General features: G+C 38.3%; 1 protein-coding gene across 1 annotated transcript in view; it reads right to left on the bottom strand.

Moving 5' to 3' along the window:
- The window catches only part of ATG7 (autophagy related 7), a 248,572-nt gene that overhangs the window by 110,279 nt on the left and 115,756 nt on the right, over positions 1–22,537 (bottom strand). Inside the window, exon 18 of the mRNA XM_044665944.1 lies at positions 21,983–22,105. Coding sequence (XP_044521879.1) covers positions 21,983–22,105 — 123 coding nt within the window. The remainder of the gene's footprint in view (positions 1–21,982; positions 22,106–22,537) is intronic.

Raw genomic sequence — 22,537 nt, 5'->3', positions numbered from 1 at the left:
AAGAAACCAAGGCACAAAGAAATTAAATGACTTGTCCAAGCTCACACACACAGTATTTAAGTGGCAAAGTCTCAAAACTCTGACTCCCAGAGTATTCGAATAGTCTTTTCTATTCTGACAAGCTCTCTGAGTTAGTCAATCAATAAGCATTTATTAAGTGTCTATTGTATACAAACAAGCCCTAAATTAAGCTTATGGGGGGCAGAGAAGGGAAAAAGAAAGTCCCTGCTCTTGAGGAGCTCTCAGTCTTACTAGGAGAGACAACAGGCAAATAGCTATATACACAATGATATATGTACCCAAAGTAATCAATAGAGAGAAATCACTAGAATCAGGAAGTATCAGAAAAGGCTTTTTGCAGGAAATGATATTTTAACTGGGACTTGAAAGAAGCCAGGGAAGTTAGAGATGAGGGGGAAGAGAATTCCAGGCATTAGGGATAACCAGTGAAATGAAAAGGTCCAGAAGAGGGAGATGGTAGTAACTTAAGTGAAGAGCAACAAGGAAGACAGTGCGACTGGATCACAGAGTACATGGAGGTAAGTAAGTCATAAGAAACCTGGGAAGATTGAAGAGGAGATTATAAAGGGCTTTGAGTCCTGGAGGATTTTATATTTGATTCTGGAAGATTTGGAGAACCACTAGAGTTTACTGAATAGGCAAGAAACATGGTCAAATTTGTACCAAAAGAGGGACCACATGGAGGATGGACTGCAGTGGGGGTCACCAATGCAGTAGGTTACTGTAATAGTCCAGGTGTAAGGGCCTTTACCAGGTTGTTGGTAAAGAAGGAAGTCTACACAAAAGATGTTAACAAAGGTAAAATCAATATAATTATGGCCTGGGAGGTGAATGTGAATGAGGAATATGATAACTAAGAGGACAACGGTAACAGGAAAATTAGGAAGGGGGGAGGCTTTTTGGAGTGATGAATTCAACACTGGGCATACTATATTTAAGAGGTTTGGGGGACAAAGATGTCTAATAGGCAGTTGGAAATGTAAGATTGGAGGTCAGAAGAGAGGTTAGGAATGGAAAAGTAAATCTGAGGATCACATGCACAGGGATGACAGCTGAATTCATAGGAGTTGATAAGATCACCCAATAAAATAATGTAGAGAGAGAGAAGAAAGCCTAGAACAGAACCCTATGGGACACCCACAGGAAACAGGTCTGACCTGGGTGTAGATACAGCAAAGGAGACAGAGAAAGAATAGTCAGACAAGCATGTGGAGAAACAGGAATCAGCAGAGTCATGAAAATCTAGAGGGTCAAGAAAAGGATTAACAGTGACGGAAGTGGCAAAAAGTTTGAGAAGGATGAGAATTGAGAAAAAGTCCTGGGACTTGGCAATTGTGAGATCATTAGCAACTTTGAAGAGAGCAGATTGGGTTGAAAAAGGTGGGAGACCATATTGTAGAGACAAAAGAAAAGAAAGGAAGGGGAGGCATCAATTGTAGATAGTCTTTTCATGAAATCTAGCTGCAAAAAAGAGGAAGATCAATAGGACTATAGTCAGTAGGAATGGATGGATCAAGTGAGGATTTTTTGAGGGGGAGACACATGGGTAGGTTTGTAGGCAGCAGAAAGCAGCCAACAGATAGGGAGATGTTGAAGACAAGTGAGAGAATGGGGATGATAAAGGGTCAATCTGCCAGAGAGAACAGAAAGGAAAAAGAGGTCATTTACACATGTGGAGGGCCTTTCCTTGGCAAGAAGGATCAATTCTTTATGTGAGACTGGAGGAAAGGAAGAAATAATGGCAAAAGGCATTTGGATGATAAACATCTTAACATTGGCCTATATCTCTCATTGGCATTTACTTATTTCTTGGTATTTTCTTATATCTATACATCTAATCTTCCTTCAGAGTTTGGCTATACTTTTTTGAACCTCAGTTTCTTCATCTATAAAATGAGGATAATATCAAATGTCCCAAAAGTCTCAGTGCAGTTTCAAGCTATTAAAACACATTGTACTTGCAAGAAATAGTACTTAGGGTTGTTATGAAAAAAGTATTTTGGAAAACTATAACAATAGGCACACACACATTATACAAATTATATTTGCTCAGGCCTAAGTATGTATGTATATATGTGTGTATATACTTGTACACATGAGTTGTCAACGCTTGCTTCTCTTTGTATCCCCCAGATCCAACAAAGAGCCTCACTAGTCATACATGGAGTCAGAGGACTGGGCTCTCATTCTAGATTTGCTACTTCCTGTGTGGTGTAAGAGGGAGATTTTAGATATTTTATAGATATATATTTAAAGTGTGGCCGCCAGGAATCAACAATTCAGATTGATTACGTAATTAAAATAGACCTAAGTCAGGATCGGGTTTAAGGTAGTTTATTTATAATTAGGAAGGTAAAAGGTAGGGAAATAAAGAGAGGGAGAGGCTAGTCCAAGCCTGCAGAGGCCTGGACAGAGAGAGAAGGTTAAAAGGCTAAATAAATTAGGCTACAAGCCACAAGGCCTAGCAATCAGATAGGCTAGAGCCTACTTAAGGTAGAGTCTTGGAAAAGCTCCAAGGTAGGCCAAGGAAGTCAGCCTAACTTACCCACGTGACCATTCAGAGTAGAAGCTGCCTGAGGTCTCCTCCAAGATCCTTCAGCACCAAGTTCAAAGCGGGAACTCCCTTAGCAGGAAGTAACCAACATACTTGAAGAGATAATGTCTTTCCTCACTCCCTGTGGGTCCACCTCTAATAAAAGTGGACAAATGGCAGCCTCTACACTGATTTGGACTGCCCAAAGGGCAGTCCCTTGTTCTTGATTTGTTACTTATTGTCACGTGTGGGTAACTCATCTCCCCTCCCCACTAAGGAAGGTGGGGATGACATCATCTTGGGTAGGTAGAGTTTTGACTATGAATGGACTACTAGAGCTAATTCTATTTACACAGTGGCCTTGCTTAACTTCATCTCAAAAATGAGGGAGTAAGTCTAGATGGTCTCTAAGAATTTTCCTAATGGAAATCTATATTTCTATGATGCGTTTTATCAATCAATAGAAAAGCAGCTGTTTTGTGTGGGAAATATGATCAATGACTATGGCTAGATCCAATGGAGGGTGGCAGAAGCTAATCATGACCTATAAAGTCACAATAAATTTAGAAGATCAAGTCTGTATCCATCCCTTCAATGGAAAAATTGAGGTGCCCTTCCTTCTCCTTTGTTTCTTCTGTCTTATGAACAACAGCTTTCCCAGATGCATGGTACAATCTTATGGATTGTGTTTACCATGTAGGGTCCATAAGAATTTTTAAGTTATAAGATGTGCTCTTCAGGAGTGGTCATGGGCATTTACCAACAGAATAAGTTGGTATAAATGTAATATATATAAACAAATAATATATAAACAAACTGTGACCAAAATGTTCCTCTCATAATCCTGATGAATTAAGCACTAGCTATTTAGAATCTAGGGAATATAAACAGCTTGAAGAAGAAAGGGGTAAAATCAGCAGCTTCTAAAGCTGCCTCCTGCTTGCTCATCTTGCTTCCCAGACCCTCCTCCCTTATATAACTCCCTCAGACTGCCTCTTTCTGCCTGGGGATGTTTCTGTTTGGCCATATTTTAATCTACTGGCTGTTCCTGAGCTTAGGTTCTTGTTACCACTGATCAAGACTGCCTCACTTTAATAGATTTCACCTGGATTAAAAATATGTGAGGAAGGAAGATCACGCACATTAAAAGCTACCATATTCAATATTGAACACCAGGAAGTGGGGGAGAGATCTATCCACTTAAGTGGCACACCCAGTCCCATCTGAACAGGCAAATTATTTGCTAAATATTATGTTGCCTCAAGAGATTCACAGCACCTTTGGGCAAGGCGCAATTGTATGTGTTTATTGAAAGCTACATCTGGTAGCAATTTGTTCAGCAGCGACCAACTCCTTTTCTTTCTTTGCCCAGTCAAATAACCCACAGGGGCCCATATACCCGACAACTGTTCATTTGTGCTGGGTCTGCATTGTACAGTTCATTGTGTTCATTATAAGCCTGAGTTTATCAACATGTTTTAGTATGGGGAACAACTTCTTTTTCTATACTAGAGAATAAAGGAATGTGTTCAGGCAACTACATAGTATTTGACCAACATCATTCTGAGGAAAATTTGAGCTGGATTGGTAGGGTGGTAGTGCACTCTCAGATTCTGATAAAAAATTCTGGGTCAGTATGCAGAGTCTAAAGTACTCTCCTTCTCTTCCAACAACCCATTAAAGTGCAGCCCAAATAGGACTTGTATATAAGAAAAAGGAACAGCTAAATCCCACCCTAGAATATTCATGGAGTGGCCTTTAACTCACAGGGCAGATTCCATGATGGATGCAATCCCAGATCTTTTGTGACTTTGTGCTCCTAGAATTATAACTCACGACTTCCCCATGGAGAGATATAACTTCCCAAAGTAAAGGCAGAGTTGTTATTTCACATCTATTGGAATTCAGAGCAGCATCAGTGGTTTTCTTCCTGATCTGGCTTTTCTTCATTTAAGTGAGTGTTTAAGTGATAGGGAAAAGCTACAAGATAAGCATACTTGGCAGGTATCTCTTCAAAAACTAATGAACTCATCACAATATTACAATAACAAATATAAATGTATTCCATGTTCAAGACAAAATAAAAAGTATGATTAAGAAACTAAAATTTTGGGACCACACAATTGAGAATACTGAGTGTTCTATGACATTAAAATCATCATTTCTTTTTAGAAAATTAACTATCTTTGGGTCAGATTTCCCCCCCCAAAAAAAACCTATTAGTGATCATTTGAAATATTTAGAAGTCACTCTCCAAGAACATTTTCTTGAAATTGCCAATAAATTAAATTTGATTTGCAACTCATTTGATGCCTTTTGCATAGCTGACTGTTGAATATAGAATGGATGAAAAAAGAAAATTTAATTGCTATATTAATGGGTTTGGGATCATAAATATTATTTTTAAATGATAACATAACTATACATTTCTGGCTAAAATTTTTTTAATTTAATTTTTTCAACAAGCTCACAAAATCCTCCTACCATTTTCCATTACATGTTTATGAGAGCAAACATATTTTGTTTTAAATTTAAAAATTTTTAAAGACTTGATAAGAATCAGATTTAAGACTGTGTGAATATAGCAAATCTTTCAAATAAAAAATCCAGTGCTGAAATTAAGTTCATATATGACTATTATATTATGTTAAACATCTTCCAAGTTTTAACTAATTTCATTAAAATATTATTTATATTAAAATTTTTTGTGAACTAACGAAATTTAATATGAAGTTGTCCATATGATGGTATCTGAGGATTAGCTGGATTATTTTAAATTTTTACAGGATGCCCTACACAAAACATAATTATTTTTATACTTAGAATTTTATATCTAGAGCTTTTATAATTATATATAGAATAAAATTTTATATTATATAATTGTAATTATAATATCATATGAAATTTAATTTGGAGCTTTTTGAGGACAAACATTATTAAAGTTATTGTAAGTATTTAATGAATAAATCCAAAAGAATATTATGAGTAGTATATTAAGTTACTCAGGAGCTCACAACACATTTGTTTTTGTTGAAAGGGACTATTAGAAAAATAAGCACTGGCAACTACTAGTGTAGTAGAAGTCTAGGGTTGGTCACTTACAGACTCAAGTTTTATGCTGCATTTGGGGTAATCATTCTCTCAGACTTCCAGCTACACCATCTGTGAAATGGGAATGATAATATTGTTCTGCCAACCTCAGTCAGTGGCTCTGATTGAAGAGGCTTTGTAATCTAAATACAAAACATTTAATTATATTGATCAACTTTTGAGACAAAAACTTTCACTTTAATTGTTTGAACTTTTAGCTGTTTTTTTTTAAAGGATTGGAGATGATAACTGGGACAATGTACACTTTTTAGGGGCTGAAGGCATTGCTTAGTTTTTTTTCTCTGTCTACACAGAATTGGCACAATGCCTTTAAATAAAAGAGGTGCTTAATTAGTGCTTGTTGAACTGAACAGATCTGAACTACCATTTTTATTCCTGGTCAAGTCATTCCTAAGCTTCTTTAAATATTTGAAAGCCTAGACAGCCAGGAAAGATTGTAGACTGCTCCAAAAGCATTCATCATTTTGTCTATAATGAAAAGAATTCTCTGAAGCCTAGGTTTTGATCTCTCTACTCCTACTTCTTCTAAGACTTACTAGTTTGGTGACAATTAGAGCAAATAACTTACTTCCTCTGGGTCTCAGTTGTTTCATCTACAAAATGGGGCTAATACTCCTATAATTAATTATTTCACAGGATTGCTACAAATCATATACACTCATCACTACTTACTTTCACGGGGTTGTAATAAACCATAAGGCATGACATAAAAGTGAGCTGAAATAATAAAATAGAAACACTATCCCTCTCTGATAGAAGAGGGAGAGTGGCTGGATCAGACCGTTTCAAAACCCCTTCTAGTTCTAAGAAGTAGCATAGATTCCAATTAAGCCTACAGTCCTTTAATCAATATCATGAGCCACCCACAAAGATGCCTGGAGGCTGCATTTCCAAAGGATGACCTGGCAATAAGAGGCTTTTTGTTTGGAACAGGACAATTCCTGGAAAGCATCTTGGGCCAGAAGTTCATGTAAGCAGTGAGCCTTCCTTGCTTCCTTGCTTAGAGCCTGAACACTTTGAGGCAATTGAGTTAATCCAATCCCTGTGTTGCTGAGGACAGCTTGTCCTTAGCCTTTTCAATGAAATGCCTGGCTTGGCTTGGTTTAGCTGGATAGAGATGGGCTATAAGACATGGGAAGTGTTCCATGGCTAACTGAGTTTTTGCTTCAGCATGGCTGGGATTCTGAAACTTGTGGCATCCATTGTACAGCTTCTTTTCAAATTCTTAATATTTTCCTCTAATGTGTATCTGCTTTGTCATGGTAGATTATCAGTATAATATAATTACTATTGGAAGCAAATTAGCTACTAAACTGAATTTCTAATGTTTATTCCAAATTTCTTCTGTGGATGAAAGTATGGCGGTGCCTTCCTTCTGTAACATTTAAAACTATAATTAAATATATAAAAACAAATTCTATTTTTACCAAAACAACAAAAAAAGCATCTAGGCACATGAGATTAGCCTAAGAGTATGAAACACAGGACATATGTCAGAATTGTGTAAACTAGGGCATGAAAACGTTGTTCCTTAATGTATTATCTTTATAACTCAATTAAAAAAAATATTAAGGGGGCAACTGGGTGGCTCAGTAGATTGAGAGCAGGGCCCAGAGATGGGAGGTCCTGGGTTCAAATTTGGCCTCAGACACTTCCTAGCTGGGCAAGTCACTTAACCCCCATTGCCTAGCCCTTACCATTCTTCTGCCTTGGAGCCAATACACAGTATTGACTCCAAGATGGAAGGTAAGGGTTTAAAAAAAAAATCTTAAGACCTTTCTTCTCATACCCCAGTTTTATACCATTATAAAATTCTCCATTATCAGAACTATAACTAGGAATTTTTGTGCTTACATTGAGAAGATTCAAATCTTCTGCAGTATGGTCACCAGGGTAGATGATGCCCATTTCAGAACTAAAAGGTTCCTACACTATTAAAGGGAATGGCTGTTATTATGGAAGTAGATGGGGAATGGGAACTAGAGGCACGGCCCTTAAGAGAGTGGTGGGATAGTGAAGTACCCTACTTCTGAGATAAACCCAGTCATAGAAAGTAGGTGTAGGATACCACTGACAGGGTAGAAGGCAAAAGGCTATTCTAGTATTCGGTGGTCAATACCCTCTAAATTTTGTACCTGGGATGAATCATCCTATCACAGTTATAGTTCTGCCCTGTCTATACCATGCTGGTATCCTAAAAAAGGACTCTAAGCTATCAGATGCTTCGCATAAAATAGTTAAAACATGACTTGTTTACTTATTTGCTCAATTGATTTGTCTCCTGATGCTGTTCTCCCATAATAAATCTTGCCTATCAAATAATATAATCACAGCAGGGAGAGGTCTGTAAAGGAAGCCAGTAGACCCAGGATTGGGATCAATGCCTCCACCCAAAACTAAAGAGGAGGCAGAGTCTAATTTTGACATAAAGCCCCAGCTTAAGAGCTAAAGTTGAAGATAAGATTAAATAGAAGACACTAACAAATGTAAAGAATTATCATACATACAGATATATACCCAAAAATCCAACAAAGGAAAAAATTATTACATAATAGCTATAAGCAGAAACTCTTGAGAGAAAAATGGATTTCCACAAGTACTATATAAATACTGGAAAGAAATAAAAATCTAAATAAAAGATTTATAGCAAAGAATTGGAGGGAGAATAAATAGATTAGAACAGAAAGTGAAGAATCTTACCAAACAAAGTAAATGACTCCCTGAAAATTAGAATAGGCCAAACAGAAATCAAAAATTCCATAAGGTAGCAACTGACAGTCAAAAATAAATCAAAAGATTTAAAAAATAATGTGTCTAAAAAAGAGAGATGATTTAAGATTGCATTCCCTAAAAGCTATGATTTTTTTAAAAAGTCTAGATATTACACTTGTTAAATCATAATTACCTATATCTCTTATAACGAGAAGAAAAAAATACCAGAAAGAAATCCCAATTAAAAAAACTGCTAGGAATGTCATGGTGAAAATAAAACATTTCTATATCAAAGGGAAAAATATTACAAGCAACCAACTATAAGGAGGTAAAGCAACAAGGAACCACAGATAGGATCACACAAGATTTGGAAGCTTCTCCCTTAAATGAGAGAAAACCTTGGAACACATTGTTTCAAAAAACAAAAGATACAGGCTCATAACCAAACCAAGAATAATAGCCTGAAAAAGTGAGCATAATTCTAAAAGAAAGACAATGGAATGTCAAAGAGATTTTCAAGATTCCTAATGAAAAGATAAGAGTCAAGTAGAAACTCTAAAATATAAACATAAGACTCAACAGAAAACTAGGAAGGTAAATTTAGTTGAACAACTGACCAGGGCTATATAACAATGCAGGGCCAACATTCTGGCAGGAGAAGAAACAAATGTCCCTTCAGAAACTTAAAGTCTTCAAAAGACACTGAAGGACTTGATTAAGAGAAATAGGACCTGGGATTAACTGGTTATGCATTGAGGGTTTTGAAAGGGGAAAGAAAAGAGACAATAAAAGAAATACAATAGTGTGGAGAGGAGGAAGAAAAAGAATTAGAACATAAACCATAATTAGGGTCCATGAGAAGAAAAATCTACCAACAGGCCTGAAGGGGGTGGAGGTGAGACAGCCATCAGATAAAGGTTACCTGAACTAAACAAAGGAGTTGTGATGGGTAAAAAACAGTATGGTTGGTATGGCTCTAGCCCTCTCTTTCATCACATGTTAGGATGATAGCATTAGGGTAAAGTCCCTGTTTCTCTGCTTCCCATTTCTAATTCCCTACTCTGAATTCCTCACTCCTTATTAGGCAATTTAAAATACCCTTATTTACTTGCTTTATAAGTTTCCTATTGGTATCATTTTTTTTTGTCTCAAAGGATATATATATATACATATATATATGTATGTAAGTTCTCTGAGTTATCTATCCGCTGTGGGCATGAAGACTACACACTAAACTGTTCTTGCTGGTGACTGTTTATCAAAGCTGTCTCTGTACCTCTATATAGGCTGATGCTTCTCCTACCTGGACTTCCTTGCACTACAAGAAGGTTGAACATATACATATACATACACATATATACAAAGGGCCTGGTGTAGGAATACATCAAACTCTATTTGGAAACAGGAAGGATAGGGAGACAGGAGAGTTAAGAGGGAAGATAGCACAAGGCAGGGAAGGACTATGAGCCAAATCAACTTCCTGAGTCTGCAGGAGGATTAAATGGAAAAAAGAAAAGAACTGAAAACCCAGGGAGTGCCCATAAATAGTATTTCCCACTATTAAGGAATGCTATAGTAATAATTAAACAAAAAACCAAAAAACCAAACAACAATGTAATTGAATATTATTGTGTCATAAAAAATAATGAAAGATGACTTTAGAGAATCCTGAGATGTGGGAACTGATGCCAAGCAAAAGGAGTAGAAACAAGAAAACAAGTTATACAATGATGACAATGTAAAAAACCCCCACAACTTTGAAAAACTCATGGACTCTAATCAACATACTGCCCCTTCAGGTCTCCACAATGCCCACAGTAAACACAGTGTCTACCTCCTGCCAGAGGAGGTGATGATTCCCAAATGGATTTATTTTGATTGACTACATTTATTTGTTAGAAGGGTTATTTTTTATGTTTTAATTTGAGGGAATACATTTTTGGTCATGCCAAAAAAAAAAAAAAAAAAAAAAAAAGAGGACAACCAACATATTTAAATAAGTGTACAAGTGGCCCAAAGAGAGTTGAGAAGGAAACACAGAAAAGCAAAGCAGTCGTTAATAAACATTTGTGATATGTCAGGCATCATGCTAAATTCTGGGGATATAAAAAGAAGTCAGATATTACCCTTGAGAAGCACAATCTAATGCAGGAGACAAGAAGCAAACAAATATGTACAAACCAGCTAAAACAGAAGAAACAGAAAATGATTGTATTTGGAAAGCAACAGAATTAAGAGGCATCAGGAAAAGTTTCTGGTAGAAGAAAGCATTTAAATTGAGACTTGAAAGAAACCAGGGAGGCCAAGAGGCGAGGAATGAGGAAGGCAAACATTACAGGTCTGGGGTACAGTCAGAGAAAATGCCTGGTGCTGAGAGATATCACCCTCTTCTTGATGCTTTTGGGGTACCACTCTCTCCTGGTTTCCTCCTACTTCTCAGATGACTCCTTTCCCTTTGCTGGGTCCCCATCGAGGTCACACCTTTTAAATATGGGTGTCCCACAGGCTTTGTCCTGATTCCTCTTGTCTCCTCCCTCCATACCACTTCCCTTGGTGATCTCATCAGCTCCCAAGGATTGATTTCCCATCTCTATTTGAATGATTCTTAAGTCTTCTCATCCTGTCCTAACCTCTCAGCCCTCTTCCAACACTGCATCTCCAACTGCCTTTGAGACATCTCAGACTGGATGTCCAGGAGTAGCCTTAAATACAACATGTTCAAAACCCAAGATACTGATCTCTTCCCACCTCATTGGTCCCTTCTTACTGCAGAGGGCAATCCCATCCTTCCCATCCCTCAGACGCTGCCCACCCTGGTGCCACCTCCCTCACCTCATGCCTGGAGTATTTCAGTAGTCTGCTCGCGGCTCTGCCTGCTTCAAGTGTTTCCCTAAATTTCCAGTCCCACTACGTCATGCTAAATGGGTGTTTTTAATTTTTTTCATTACTACCAACTTTAGGATCATCTTTTTTTTTTTTTTTTTTTTTTTTTGTATTTCAGAGGTTTCCATTTTTTTGAGAGTATGAAAATGAATTACTGCCTCGGTTTAGAAATCTTGCTTGAAGTATAATTGAGCATACTTCTTAATTAGAGAAGAAAGGATGGAAAGCACAAGAGGGGTTTGTGTTGAATGTTTTCTATGTACCAACTGATGGATCCTGATGGTATGCCACGCTCCAGGAGCCGCAGGGTAGTGCAGAGGTGTGTACGTACACACACACACACACACACACACACACTAAGACTTTATAAACCCTTCCCACTCTCCTATAAGTCTTCTCTACACACTTATTAAATTCCAGTCACTGAGCCAATCGGCACCCAGGATACAGAACACAGCGCTATGGGATAACTATAACTCTACAGAATTATATTTTTTAAAACCTGTGCTAAGGTGAAGCATCTAGTGAGGAGCAACTCTATTATTCTAGGTGGCTAGCCTGCACCCCAAGAATCTACATGTGCACACACGGCCCCTTCTATCTACTTGGGCTCCTGGCTGTGTACACAAAGGGCAATGGTGGGAGCACTCGGTGAGCGGCCCAGGTTTCCTTCCAATTCCATACCAGCACCTGGCTGTGCTTGCTGTGCCTGCTCGCCTCAGGAAGCCCATCGCCTTGGCCACAGCGGCTCCCTCCTGGCCAGAGCTGTCCAGAAGTCTCCGAACTGCCTCTGCACGTGGCAGGGAACAGCTACCGCTCCAGCTTTACAAAGCTGTCCGGCTGGAGCCCCGGATCCTGAGCCGAGCACCCCGTCTGAACCCCGGCTTTGCCCTTTACTTGTTTCGCTGCTCTGGGCCAGTGGATGCTGGGCTACAGACACATGAATGCCAGCTCCGTCCTGAGTGCTGGGCGAGCGGCTCGGAATACAAAGCTGAGTAATTCCTCCTTCCAAGGGGCAGCTGAGGTAGCTCAGTGGATAGAGCCAGCCTAGAACTGGGATGTCTTGGGTTCCCAGCTGGCCTCCCACGTCCTGGCTGTGTTTTCCTGAGCAAGTCACTTAATCCTGACTGCCTAGCCATTGGCGGTCTTCTGTCTTAGAATACAAGGTAAGGGTTTAAAAAATGACTCATTCTGCCCCTTTTACACAAGCATAAGGGAGACCAGGAGAGATTTAGACCAAATATTCATCCTGGGACTGACCTCTCCAGACTTCTCAATGGTAGCTAACTAGATCTCCTCCAGCAGCCCTCCTGCTTTCTAAAGAGCAGGACTAGACTAGGCAAGTTCCTGGGTGTAAAGCTAATCACCAGAGTGGAGAGAGTTTTGGGACTTGAAGTCAGGAAGATCTGAATTCAAATCCTGCCTCAGACACTAAACAGCTTCATGACTGTGCAAATCACTTAACCAATCCTGACTTAGTTTCCTCATTTGTAAAATTAGAGGATGATACTCAATAGCCTCTAAATCTGATCCTATAAAATATAATGTAAGATTGATAATTCTGTTGCAAAATTTTAGTATAGGTCATTTAAACATTTTAAAAATTGGTCCTCAGAGCCATCTAATCCGAGACATATATGAACAAGAACAACCACTACAACATGTGCCAGGTCTGTGTAAGACTTGTGGCAGATCCCCAAAGGACTCCCCATTTGGGGCTCTCTTAGTGCTGACCCCTGGGACCAAGCAGAGTAAGTCCCATTCCTAGAGCCTCACCCTGTCTTGCAAATATGGCTGCAAACAGCCCATGTCTTGTCCAGGCTAAACTTCCCTGTTTACCTGACTCTGATCTGGTAGGAATTCAGGGGTTCCTCCACTTCCTGCTGCCCTATCCACTGGCTGCTCCCCATGTCTGGGGCCTGCTTCCTTCGCTCTGAAGCCTCACAATGTCCCTCCCTTCCTTTTGGTGCTCAAGTACCACCCTAGGCAGATTTTCCTGACCCCCAAAGCTCAGTGGTTTCCCTGGTGGAGTGGGAGCTTCCTAGGAGCAGGAATTGTTCCTTTTTTTCATCTTTGTGGACTAAGAATCCAGCACAATGCCTAATACAAAGTGAGTTACTGATAGAGCCTTGTTGATGATGGAGAAAAAAACCTGGATCTCTAATGGAAGAGACCATATAGGGCCTATATCTGATTCTGTTAGGCAGTTTATTAAAGGGAAAGAGAACAGTCTTACATAGATCTTTTAATTTTAACTGCTCATCAAAAGGACAGGGGAAAGAAATGTGGTTTGAGTTACTCCTATCTGGCCCTAGCTCTAAACATCTAAATTGATATTTTTAATCCTTCACTTTAGTACCAACCCTTTAAAGATAACATCTTCAAGTTTCTATTTTTTTAAAAAAAAAACAACAACAGTGATTTGTGGATATTTTCATGCATTCCCTCTCCTAATTTTTTCTCGTTACTTTTTAAATTTTTCTGAAGCTACCCACCACTATTCATATTACTTTGCCCTTGTATAAGGTTCAATATGACTTTGGATTGAGATGTTTATTTGAAAGGAAAAGCAAGTTTGAAATATGTTTATTGCACCTACCCTAGACAGTATTTAGAGGCTAGGAGATGTGAACTAAATACAAATAAACCTAATAAAAAATGAGCAAATTAATTACTCTTTCAACTTGAGGAGTCACCCAGATAATTAAATGCACTCATTAAATTTAAAATGGAAACATGTATAATAGCCTGGTGGGACTGTGTTTTCATTGTAGAAGTCTATGACAAGGAAGTTACACGCACAAAGATAAATAATGACATATACGCATGAGGCTGTGTATAAGGAAAAAACTGACTGGAAGAAAAATACTTTTGAAATTTTCGGAGAAAGATGGAAGAATAAAATGAAGTGTTTGGACCTTTTGGAAATAAAGAAAAAAGTTAACTAAGCAAATTAAAATAAAATTTCAAACCATTAATTGGTTTCTATTGTAATCCTATTTTATGTATTTTAAGACACTGTATTAAGAAGAGTTCCGTAGGCTTTACCTGCCTGCCAAAGGAGTTTGTGATACAAAAATCTAAGCAGCAATTATACAAAAAGGCATAAGAATGATGGAACCATGCATGTAGTGAGTCCCAGCCTACTGTTTTCCAGTATTCACTGGTAGCCCATTTTACAGAATAGGATCAAATGAGATGAGAATGTGAGAGAACCATGGAAAACACAAAATAAGAGAAGGGATGATTATGTCAGCACATACACACAGGACCCTCTTTTGGGGGGCATTAGTAGATTTTTCAGGTGAGTTGGCTCAAAATTGGCCTTTGAATTACAAAGATATCATGTGGAATCCAGTGTGGTGAGTGCAGAGATTGACCACACCAGGCAGTAGTGTGGAGGTTCACAAAGAAGTATGACCACAAAATAATGAGGTGGACTTGCTGGTATGGCTCTGCAGACAATATCCAAGGAGAAGCAATGATAGCAACATCTCTGGAACAAGTTTCCAATCTCCTGAGGTCCCTAGCACATTGGCTCTTAAATGTTGAAATTTGTTTATGTTGAAACTTTCATTTGTATGTGTTTGTAAGAAACAAGTCTTATTAATTCATAGTCATGTTGCATCCATACGATCTTTTTTATTTTGGCTTGGCTTTTAGATTTTATGTCTCCTCTTTCTTTTTCCGAAGGATTTTCAAGTTGATCATGAAGTTGGGAACCCCTCATCTGGAGAGAGGGTTTCACTGGCCAAATTCCCATCAAAGGAAGGCCTTTGTCTTCAAATAAGCTCTTGGGTCTTAAACACTGCTGCCCTAACACCAATTTACATTATCTCTACCATGCCTCAGCTTACGCAGACAGTATTCCCAAGAGCAAATAAAAAGTGTCACATTTTACAGGATGAGTCTTAACTAGGATACTTCTCAAGCTAATTCTCAAGCTAAGAAACATGTGGCCTGCTTTTTCTCATTTATTTTCATGCTTGCCTGCCTTTTCTCATTTATGAAACAGGCAAAGGCCAAGGTTCTATTTTCAAGAAATGTCTAATAATTAAAATTAAGGCAAGGTGCAGTCAAATGCTCAGGTTAGAGATGGCCAGGCAGAGGCTTTGGGACAAGCAAGCCTGACTCCCAAGCAGATCTGTCAGGTTTCAAAGTGATCTTTCTCTGATAGAAATGGGCCCTAAGTGCTCATGTGGGAGTTTCCTACCGCTTCAACTAGCATCCAAAGGCATATTTGTCATCAGAAGGTCTTGATGAAGCTGTATATCAATATCTGACTGCTGTTAAAAAACAAAACAAAAAAAAAAAATGGTTCCACAGGAACCAAATCAAAACCAGCTGTGAGTGAGAGAGGCCAGAAACTCATTGTAATTGCAATAAGTCCAGCAGAAACACTTGTTAATTGTGTTATTTACTTTGCTGAACAGTAAACTGCCACGCCAATTTAGTCATATCACATGACCATAATGCTTTTCATATGACTTTTAATGCTTTGAGAAAAATGAGCATTTATTTTCTAGACTCCTGAAGCTAGCAGAAGATGAATCAAATTCGCTATCATTCCTCAGGACCACATTATCAGCCCCGTTCCTCTGTGTGCAACAGCAAACTTACATAGGAAGAATGACAGACCACGAGTCAGTAGACTAGGATACACAGGCCAGACATATTCCATTCACTAAGCCCCAAGTGTGCCAACTTTAAGAAGGAAAAAAAAGATGTGAACAATATAAGGGACACTGAAACTTGAGTGGGAGGATTGACAAAAGTTTACTAAAAAACAAGGAAGTCCCAGGTCCACAAGAAAATTTTTTAAAAAAGTGAAGTTTGATATTCCAAGGAAGGAAAGGTCAGTGTTGACTAAGAGGGGCTGGGAAGGCTTTCCGGAAGAGGTGACATTTGAACTGGGCTTTAAAAGATTGCTATGAATTCAGCAGATGAAAGAAAGAAACAGGGAGGAAGGAAGGGAAGAGTATGTCAAGCAGAGAGAAACCACACATAAGCAAAGAAAAAGAAAAACAAAAAAGGGTATCGTTTACCTTGCTCAGAAGAGAAGATAGGAAGGAACAACATGAAATAAGGTTCAGAAGGAAAGGATGGATCAATTTGGGCTAGAACTCATATGTCAGGCTAAGGCTTTCGAACTTGACTCAACAATAAATAGGGAGGCCATGAAGGGGTAACTCTGGAAGTTGTGTAAAAGATGTTTTGGAGGGAAAATAGAAGGCAACTGCAATGGTTCAGGGAAATGGCCATGAGATTCTATTCTAGAGGATGCCAGTGGGAATCAAGGAGAGGGGAAAGACTTGAAAGGCCCTCAAAAATGGAATCAAAAGGCCTTTTTTTTTAGCTGGCTGGTGCAGAGACAAAAGAGAAAGGAGTCCAAGGCAACATCAAGTTACAAATATAGTGTCACATTTGACAGTTAACACTGCCATTGGATATTGTTGCCTATTTTTTTGTTGTTTATTTGTTTTCTAAGGATAATCAATATCTTAAGAAGGCATACTGAGTCTTATCCATCTCTTAGGTGCCTAATGTGGCTTTGATATTGCAGGTACTTAATAAAGAGACATAAAATTAAAAAGTCTAGAAACCACAGAACAACTGAATGAATGACTTACTCTGTCTAATGAAGCAACAGACAGTGAAGAGTGCCCTTTTTTGGTGCTGTCTCTTTATCCATGTGACCCTTTCTGGCATCCAAAAGAAGGGAATTAAAGAACATTATTACTTATTTCTAGGCTTGGCTACAGAAAGTGAAATAAACAACTTAAATTTTCTATAGAAGCTTTGGGGGTCAGTTTTCACTAGCAATTACTGTTAAGTTACACCCTGTGGACCCACAGGTTTTGGTAGCAAGGTAGGATTAGGGTTTCAAATTCCGAGGGAAACAGAATGAGACAATCTTGGTATTAAGACAGGATTAATTGAAATTATTGGCCTGCATGTGAACTGTAACCCTGCAAAGGAGTTTGATTCTTTTAGCTAGGGTTCAGGTCATGATACAATAAAGAGATGAGGAAGGTAAGGAATTATGCAGAAATCTCTCATCTGCAGAGTTTCTCTGCCCACATTCCCTTCAAGAAAGGTCTTTGTCTTTAAATATGGTCTTGGGTCTTAAAGGTTATTGCCCTAATACCAACTAACATTATCTTTACAATGCCTCATCTTACACAGATGATAATTCAAATGACAAATAAAAGCGATGCATTTTACAGGACGAATCTTGGGGCTGGAGTTCCATGTTAAACAGGTCCTTCCACATATCCTCAAAGACGAGTGGGTTTGGACATACACACTGATTTGTCTCCCTGAACATTGAATGGGAAATACCATCAATGACAAGTGCTGACATCATGAAGAGCCCACTGGTATGAACAGAGGCAGGGCAGAGTTCTCAATAGGGATAGGACTGGACTTGACTTCCTCTACCAATATAGGTCAGAGCCTTTTCTACAATTTCTAGTATTAGAGTCTGTGGCCCTAAGAGGTTGAGAAATTTGCTCTGGAATAAAAAGCAAACATGGGCCAGAAGTGGGACTTGAACGAAGATCCTCCTTACTTTAAGGCTAGATCTTCATCCATGTAACCTAATGTCTCTCAATAGCATAGAAAAATAGTTGGATTTAATTGGAATTCTTAACTCTTTGGATAGCTATCTTGATTTCTGTGAAGATAAAGTAGCTGTACCTGGGATCACAAGTTTAGAGCTAAAAGAAATCCCATAGGTCACCTATTCTAACCTCTTTATATTAAAGATGAAAAAAATGTGGCTGATGTTAAATGGCTCATCCAAGTCACATGGGCAATGACTATATAGCATATACACATCAATGTATAGTAATGGTGAATTTTTTTTATAATTAAGTTTGGTGGGTTGAAACACTTAGCCAAAGCTAAATTATGTAATGAAGAAGGAATTTATTTAGTAAGTGAAGAAAGGTGACATACTGGAAAGAATACTGGCATTGAAGCCAGGAAGCTCTAAGCTCAGATTTCAGCTTTGACATTACTGAGATAAGTCAGTTTCCTCATCTGCAAAATGGGGCTAATGAAACCTGTAATATTTATATTACAGAGTTTGGGGAAGATTCCAATGAAATAATAGATATAAAACACTTCACAAACCTTAAAGAATGATAGAAATATCTATGAGTTGGTGGTATTATTATTATTGTAGATAATTAACTTTTGCTGAATCAAATCACTAAGTTAGGACTCTGAAATTCTGAAAGATAGAATTTGGAATTTTCATTAGTGAATATCTGTGGATACACTGTGAATTGAAACTAGAAAACAAAGTACTCTCTTTATGGAAATAGTTATTTTCTTCATGCTTTCTTCCCAAGGCTATCTGGAGAATATGACAGAATGTGATAAGTTGTTAGAATACTGTGGCAAAATATTATGATACCATGGGAGAACACTGGAATTTTGCTAGTTACCTAATAAAAGGTAATTTTTAATGTGACCTGTGTAATATCATTTTGCTATGGAAAATGGAGAACAAGATGAGTGACACTCAACAGTTTTAGAATTTAGAACCAAACCAGAAAGCAAAAGCAGTTACTGCCAGGACTATAAAAGGGAGAAATTTTAACAAGAAGCTCTCACATTCCTGAGAAGGGACCTGGGTTGACTGGGTGGATAGGCCAAACCAAATCTGCTTAGGTTACCTGCATCCTGTTCCAATAGTTATCACATCCTCAACTTCTGGACAAAGCTGTGCCATATATTAATCATCTAAATATCAAGGAAGAACAACATCAACACTCAATCAATCTAGTTAAGGCCAAAGGTGCCTGGCCTGCCCAGGGTGCCACAGAGAGGAGAAACCTCTCCAACAGACAGTCTCAAACCTGATTACCCTTTGTTTGACAAACCTGATCATGGGTAGTTTAGTGAAGCTTTCTTAACACCTCTTTCCTTCAACCCTGTTACTTTCCATAAGTTTGTTATAATTAAGTCCTAGAAGCTTACTTAGGTGAATGTCATCATTGTCCTAAGGGTCATTGATCATATCCTTTGGAGCTGAGGAAAAGGGGTCACTCAAGCAAAGTCAAATCACAGTCATCGGCGTGATCCATTTGGTCTATAGCATTATCCATCAACTTAAACCCAGGATAAGTAGTCAGAGAAGCTGTGTGATCTAATCCACAGCTTCTCACTTGATCACTTATTCCTGGGCACTGCTGGGTGGGAGTTGGTATTTAGCTGAGTTTCAAATACTTTGTGGGACCTAGTGTTCACTACCACATCTTGGTGATTCACCTAGGCTTCTCATCTTCACTCAGCTCAGGTCCTTATGCCATCAGAGGACCTTGGGACATCTCTCCATCAGGTCCTATCCTGTATTACCATCCCACCTATAACACCTGTTGAAAACAATGACTGGTCCTTCTCCCCTGGCTGATGGTTCTTAATGGACTCCAGAATTTTGAATTCTGATCAATGTTTAATAGCCAGCTCTCCATAAAAATAAAAAGAATGTATACACAAAGCACTTTTATGTTGAAACCAAACAACAAAATAATAAATCAAGCCATGCTTTTGCTAGTTTCCCAGGTATAAATCCTTATACTAAATCTGTTCTTGGGAACTAGTATGAGCTAGTTTCCATACATCTCTGAATGTAGGTAAAGAGAGACAAGTTCAGGAAAACTTCCCAAATTTGTAGACAATGAAAGTAAGGGTTTCAATATGAGAGGAGTTTAGCCCCCCAATTTGTTTACAGCAACTTCTTTCCTTTGCTCTAGAGTTACGCTATTCCTCTGGATCAAAGGACTGAATAGATGGCTAATGCTTGACAGTTAAATGAGAAGCCTCAGTGAGACCATAGGAGTGGAGCTTCATACCCTCCACTAACCTCTCTCTGGCTTCACTGCTCATTGCCAGGTTAGGCTCATGAACTTGCAGGTATTCTCAGTTCTGGACCACTAACATTAGCCACTGTTTGAAAGGCTGAAATGTGAGCTAAAGAGCCACACTGAAATTCACCCAGCCAACTTATTAAGTAAAATGCTTGAGCTACTTCTAGCTAAATAAAAGAATAATCACATTTTCTTGGCATAGCTGTAGAGTTCCATACTCTATTTACATACTATGGAGCAGAGCCAAGTAAAAGGAAAAGCATCTGTCATCAAAATAGTGGCATGGATCCTCACCTGAAGGACCCCAGAAAAAGTGGGGATATCCATGACCATTCAATGGCAATTCTTCAGTGACTTCAAAAGACCAGAATCACTAAAATGCTAAGGAATTTTATGAGTACCCTAAAGCAAAACTGCATTTCAAAGATATACAATATATTAATTCTACTAGGGCTTACTGCCTGATCTTTCAACTTAACCTTCTATCTCAGATCACTCCATCTAGCTGCTAAGCCATTGATTCCCAAAGTGGGCGCCACTGCCCCCTGGTAGGTGTTGCAGCGATCCGGGGAAGCACTGATGGCCAGAGGTGCATTTGGGGGTGGTGACTAACTATAAGGGGGCAGTGATATATGTGACAGGGTGCGCTAAGTAATATTTTTTCTGGAAAGGGGGTGGTAGGCCAAAAAAGTTTGGGAACCACCGTATTAAGCTCAGGTGTAATAGATGTGACCCTAGAACTGATGTTCTATAAAAAAGTAGGGCAAGTGGAAATGCTTCTATCTTCGTCCATTCAGCCCAGTGTACAAGTAGTCAAGGTTCTGTTTATATAGCTTATCACAATTCCAAAAGTTCCTCATTTTTCATTTTAACAATTTTATCAACAGCTTAGCAAAGAAAAATGATTTATTCCCATATTTCTATTTATAGAAACTCTTCACTTGTCCAACTAACCAGATTAACCCTAAGTTGGCCATAAATCTATCTCTAGTCAGAGTTACTTACTTGTCTCGTAACAATGGTCATTCAGTAAAGCAAAATAAACAGTCCATCTTGCAAAAATAGGCTTTAAAAAAGGTCATTTCCACCCCCATTCCCTCTCCACTTGCTGTGGGTCTATCCATAAGATTATGCTTTTCTACAAATATTCTGCTAGTGAACAAAGAGAACCATACAGAACACTTGCTGTCAGTGCTTCAAACACATACCAAGCTAATTGGCATCTAATCTTCTGGAATGAGGCTTCTTAATCAGGCTCTGCAAGCTTGCTTTACTTTAATTTTTTAATATAGTAATAAATGTATTTCAACATAATCAGTTTCTTTTTATAATCCTTTTTATTTTATGACTTTAAAAAGCATGACTCTGAGAAGAGGTTTTGAGGCTTCTTTCTTAGCTTCAGGCTGCTGCCCAAAGTCCCTGACATAAACAAGGAGAAAGATTCCCACTCTAGAGCCACACTCAAAGAGCCAATGACAAAGGAATAAATGTCTAACTTGTTAGAAAAAGGATAACTTTTTTAGGCTGACATAAGAGAGACCACTGATAAATGTTAAAATCAGCCTAAGAAGGCAGAATACAGATTTTATTCAAGAAGCAGAGATAGAATTCTTTCAGAATAATCTGCCTTTCAAAAAAAAATTCAGTTTCTGTTTTTAGTATGCTCAGGTCCATACTAATCATGTCTCCATCATGAAACTGATTCATAGGCCAAGATCATACATGACATTGTTGGAGGTCACTCTAACACAATATGATGACTCTCTCCCTTTTCTATATAATTATTACTGCGAATAGACTTTCGACGTGATAGTCCTTAACACAAGAAAATTTTTCTTCTTACCTCAGCAGCTTGAGTCTCTTGATGTAACAAAGTAAGTCCAGTCAAGTCTTCTAAAAAGGAATGTGAAGAATTAAACACTTTTGCCAGGAAATTAAATCCTTCTTTCTCATATTGATCAAGGACCTGTAAAACAGTTTTTTAGGAAAAATATTTATAAAACATATTATGAACTTAGAATCTAACAAACCCCTGCCCAAAATGCTGTAGTTGTAGAAATGAGGCAAAACTACAATAGAATCTGATAAAAGGGGCATGGAGGGCTCTGGGTTCTGTTTAACTTTTTTAAAGGGGAAAAAATTAATTAGGGGAGAATTGTTATTTCCCATTTTGACTTCATAAGAAAAGGTTTCCAACCACACCTGCCAAGTGAACAAAGTACAGACACCTCTCCTCTGGTCTATTTCATACAAATCCACTTAGCTTATGCACACTTCTTTATTCCCATAACAATTCTTTTCCTCACTAGCAAATAATAGCACAAGACTTTGTAGTCAGTTACCTACTAGGGGTCAGACACTCTGCTAAGTACTGGTGATACAAAGAGAAGCAAAAAAT

This window comes from Gracilinanus agilis, chromosome 1 (genome assembly GCF_016433145.1).
Source record: "Gracilinanus agilis isolate LMUSP501 chromosome 1, AgileGrace, whole genome shotgun sequence".
In the NCBI taxonomy this organism is placed as follows: domain Eukaryota; kingdom Metazoa; phylum Chordata; class Mammalia; order Didelphimorphia; family Didelphidae; genus Gracilinanus; species Gracilinanus agilis.
This window is presented reverse-complemented; position numbering and strand designations above follow the sequence as displayed.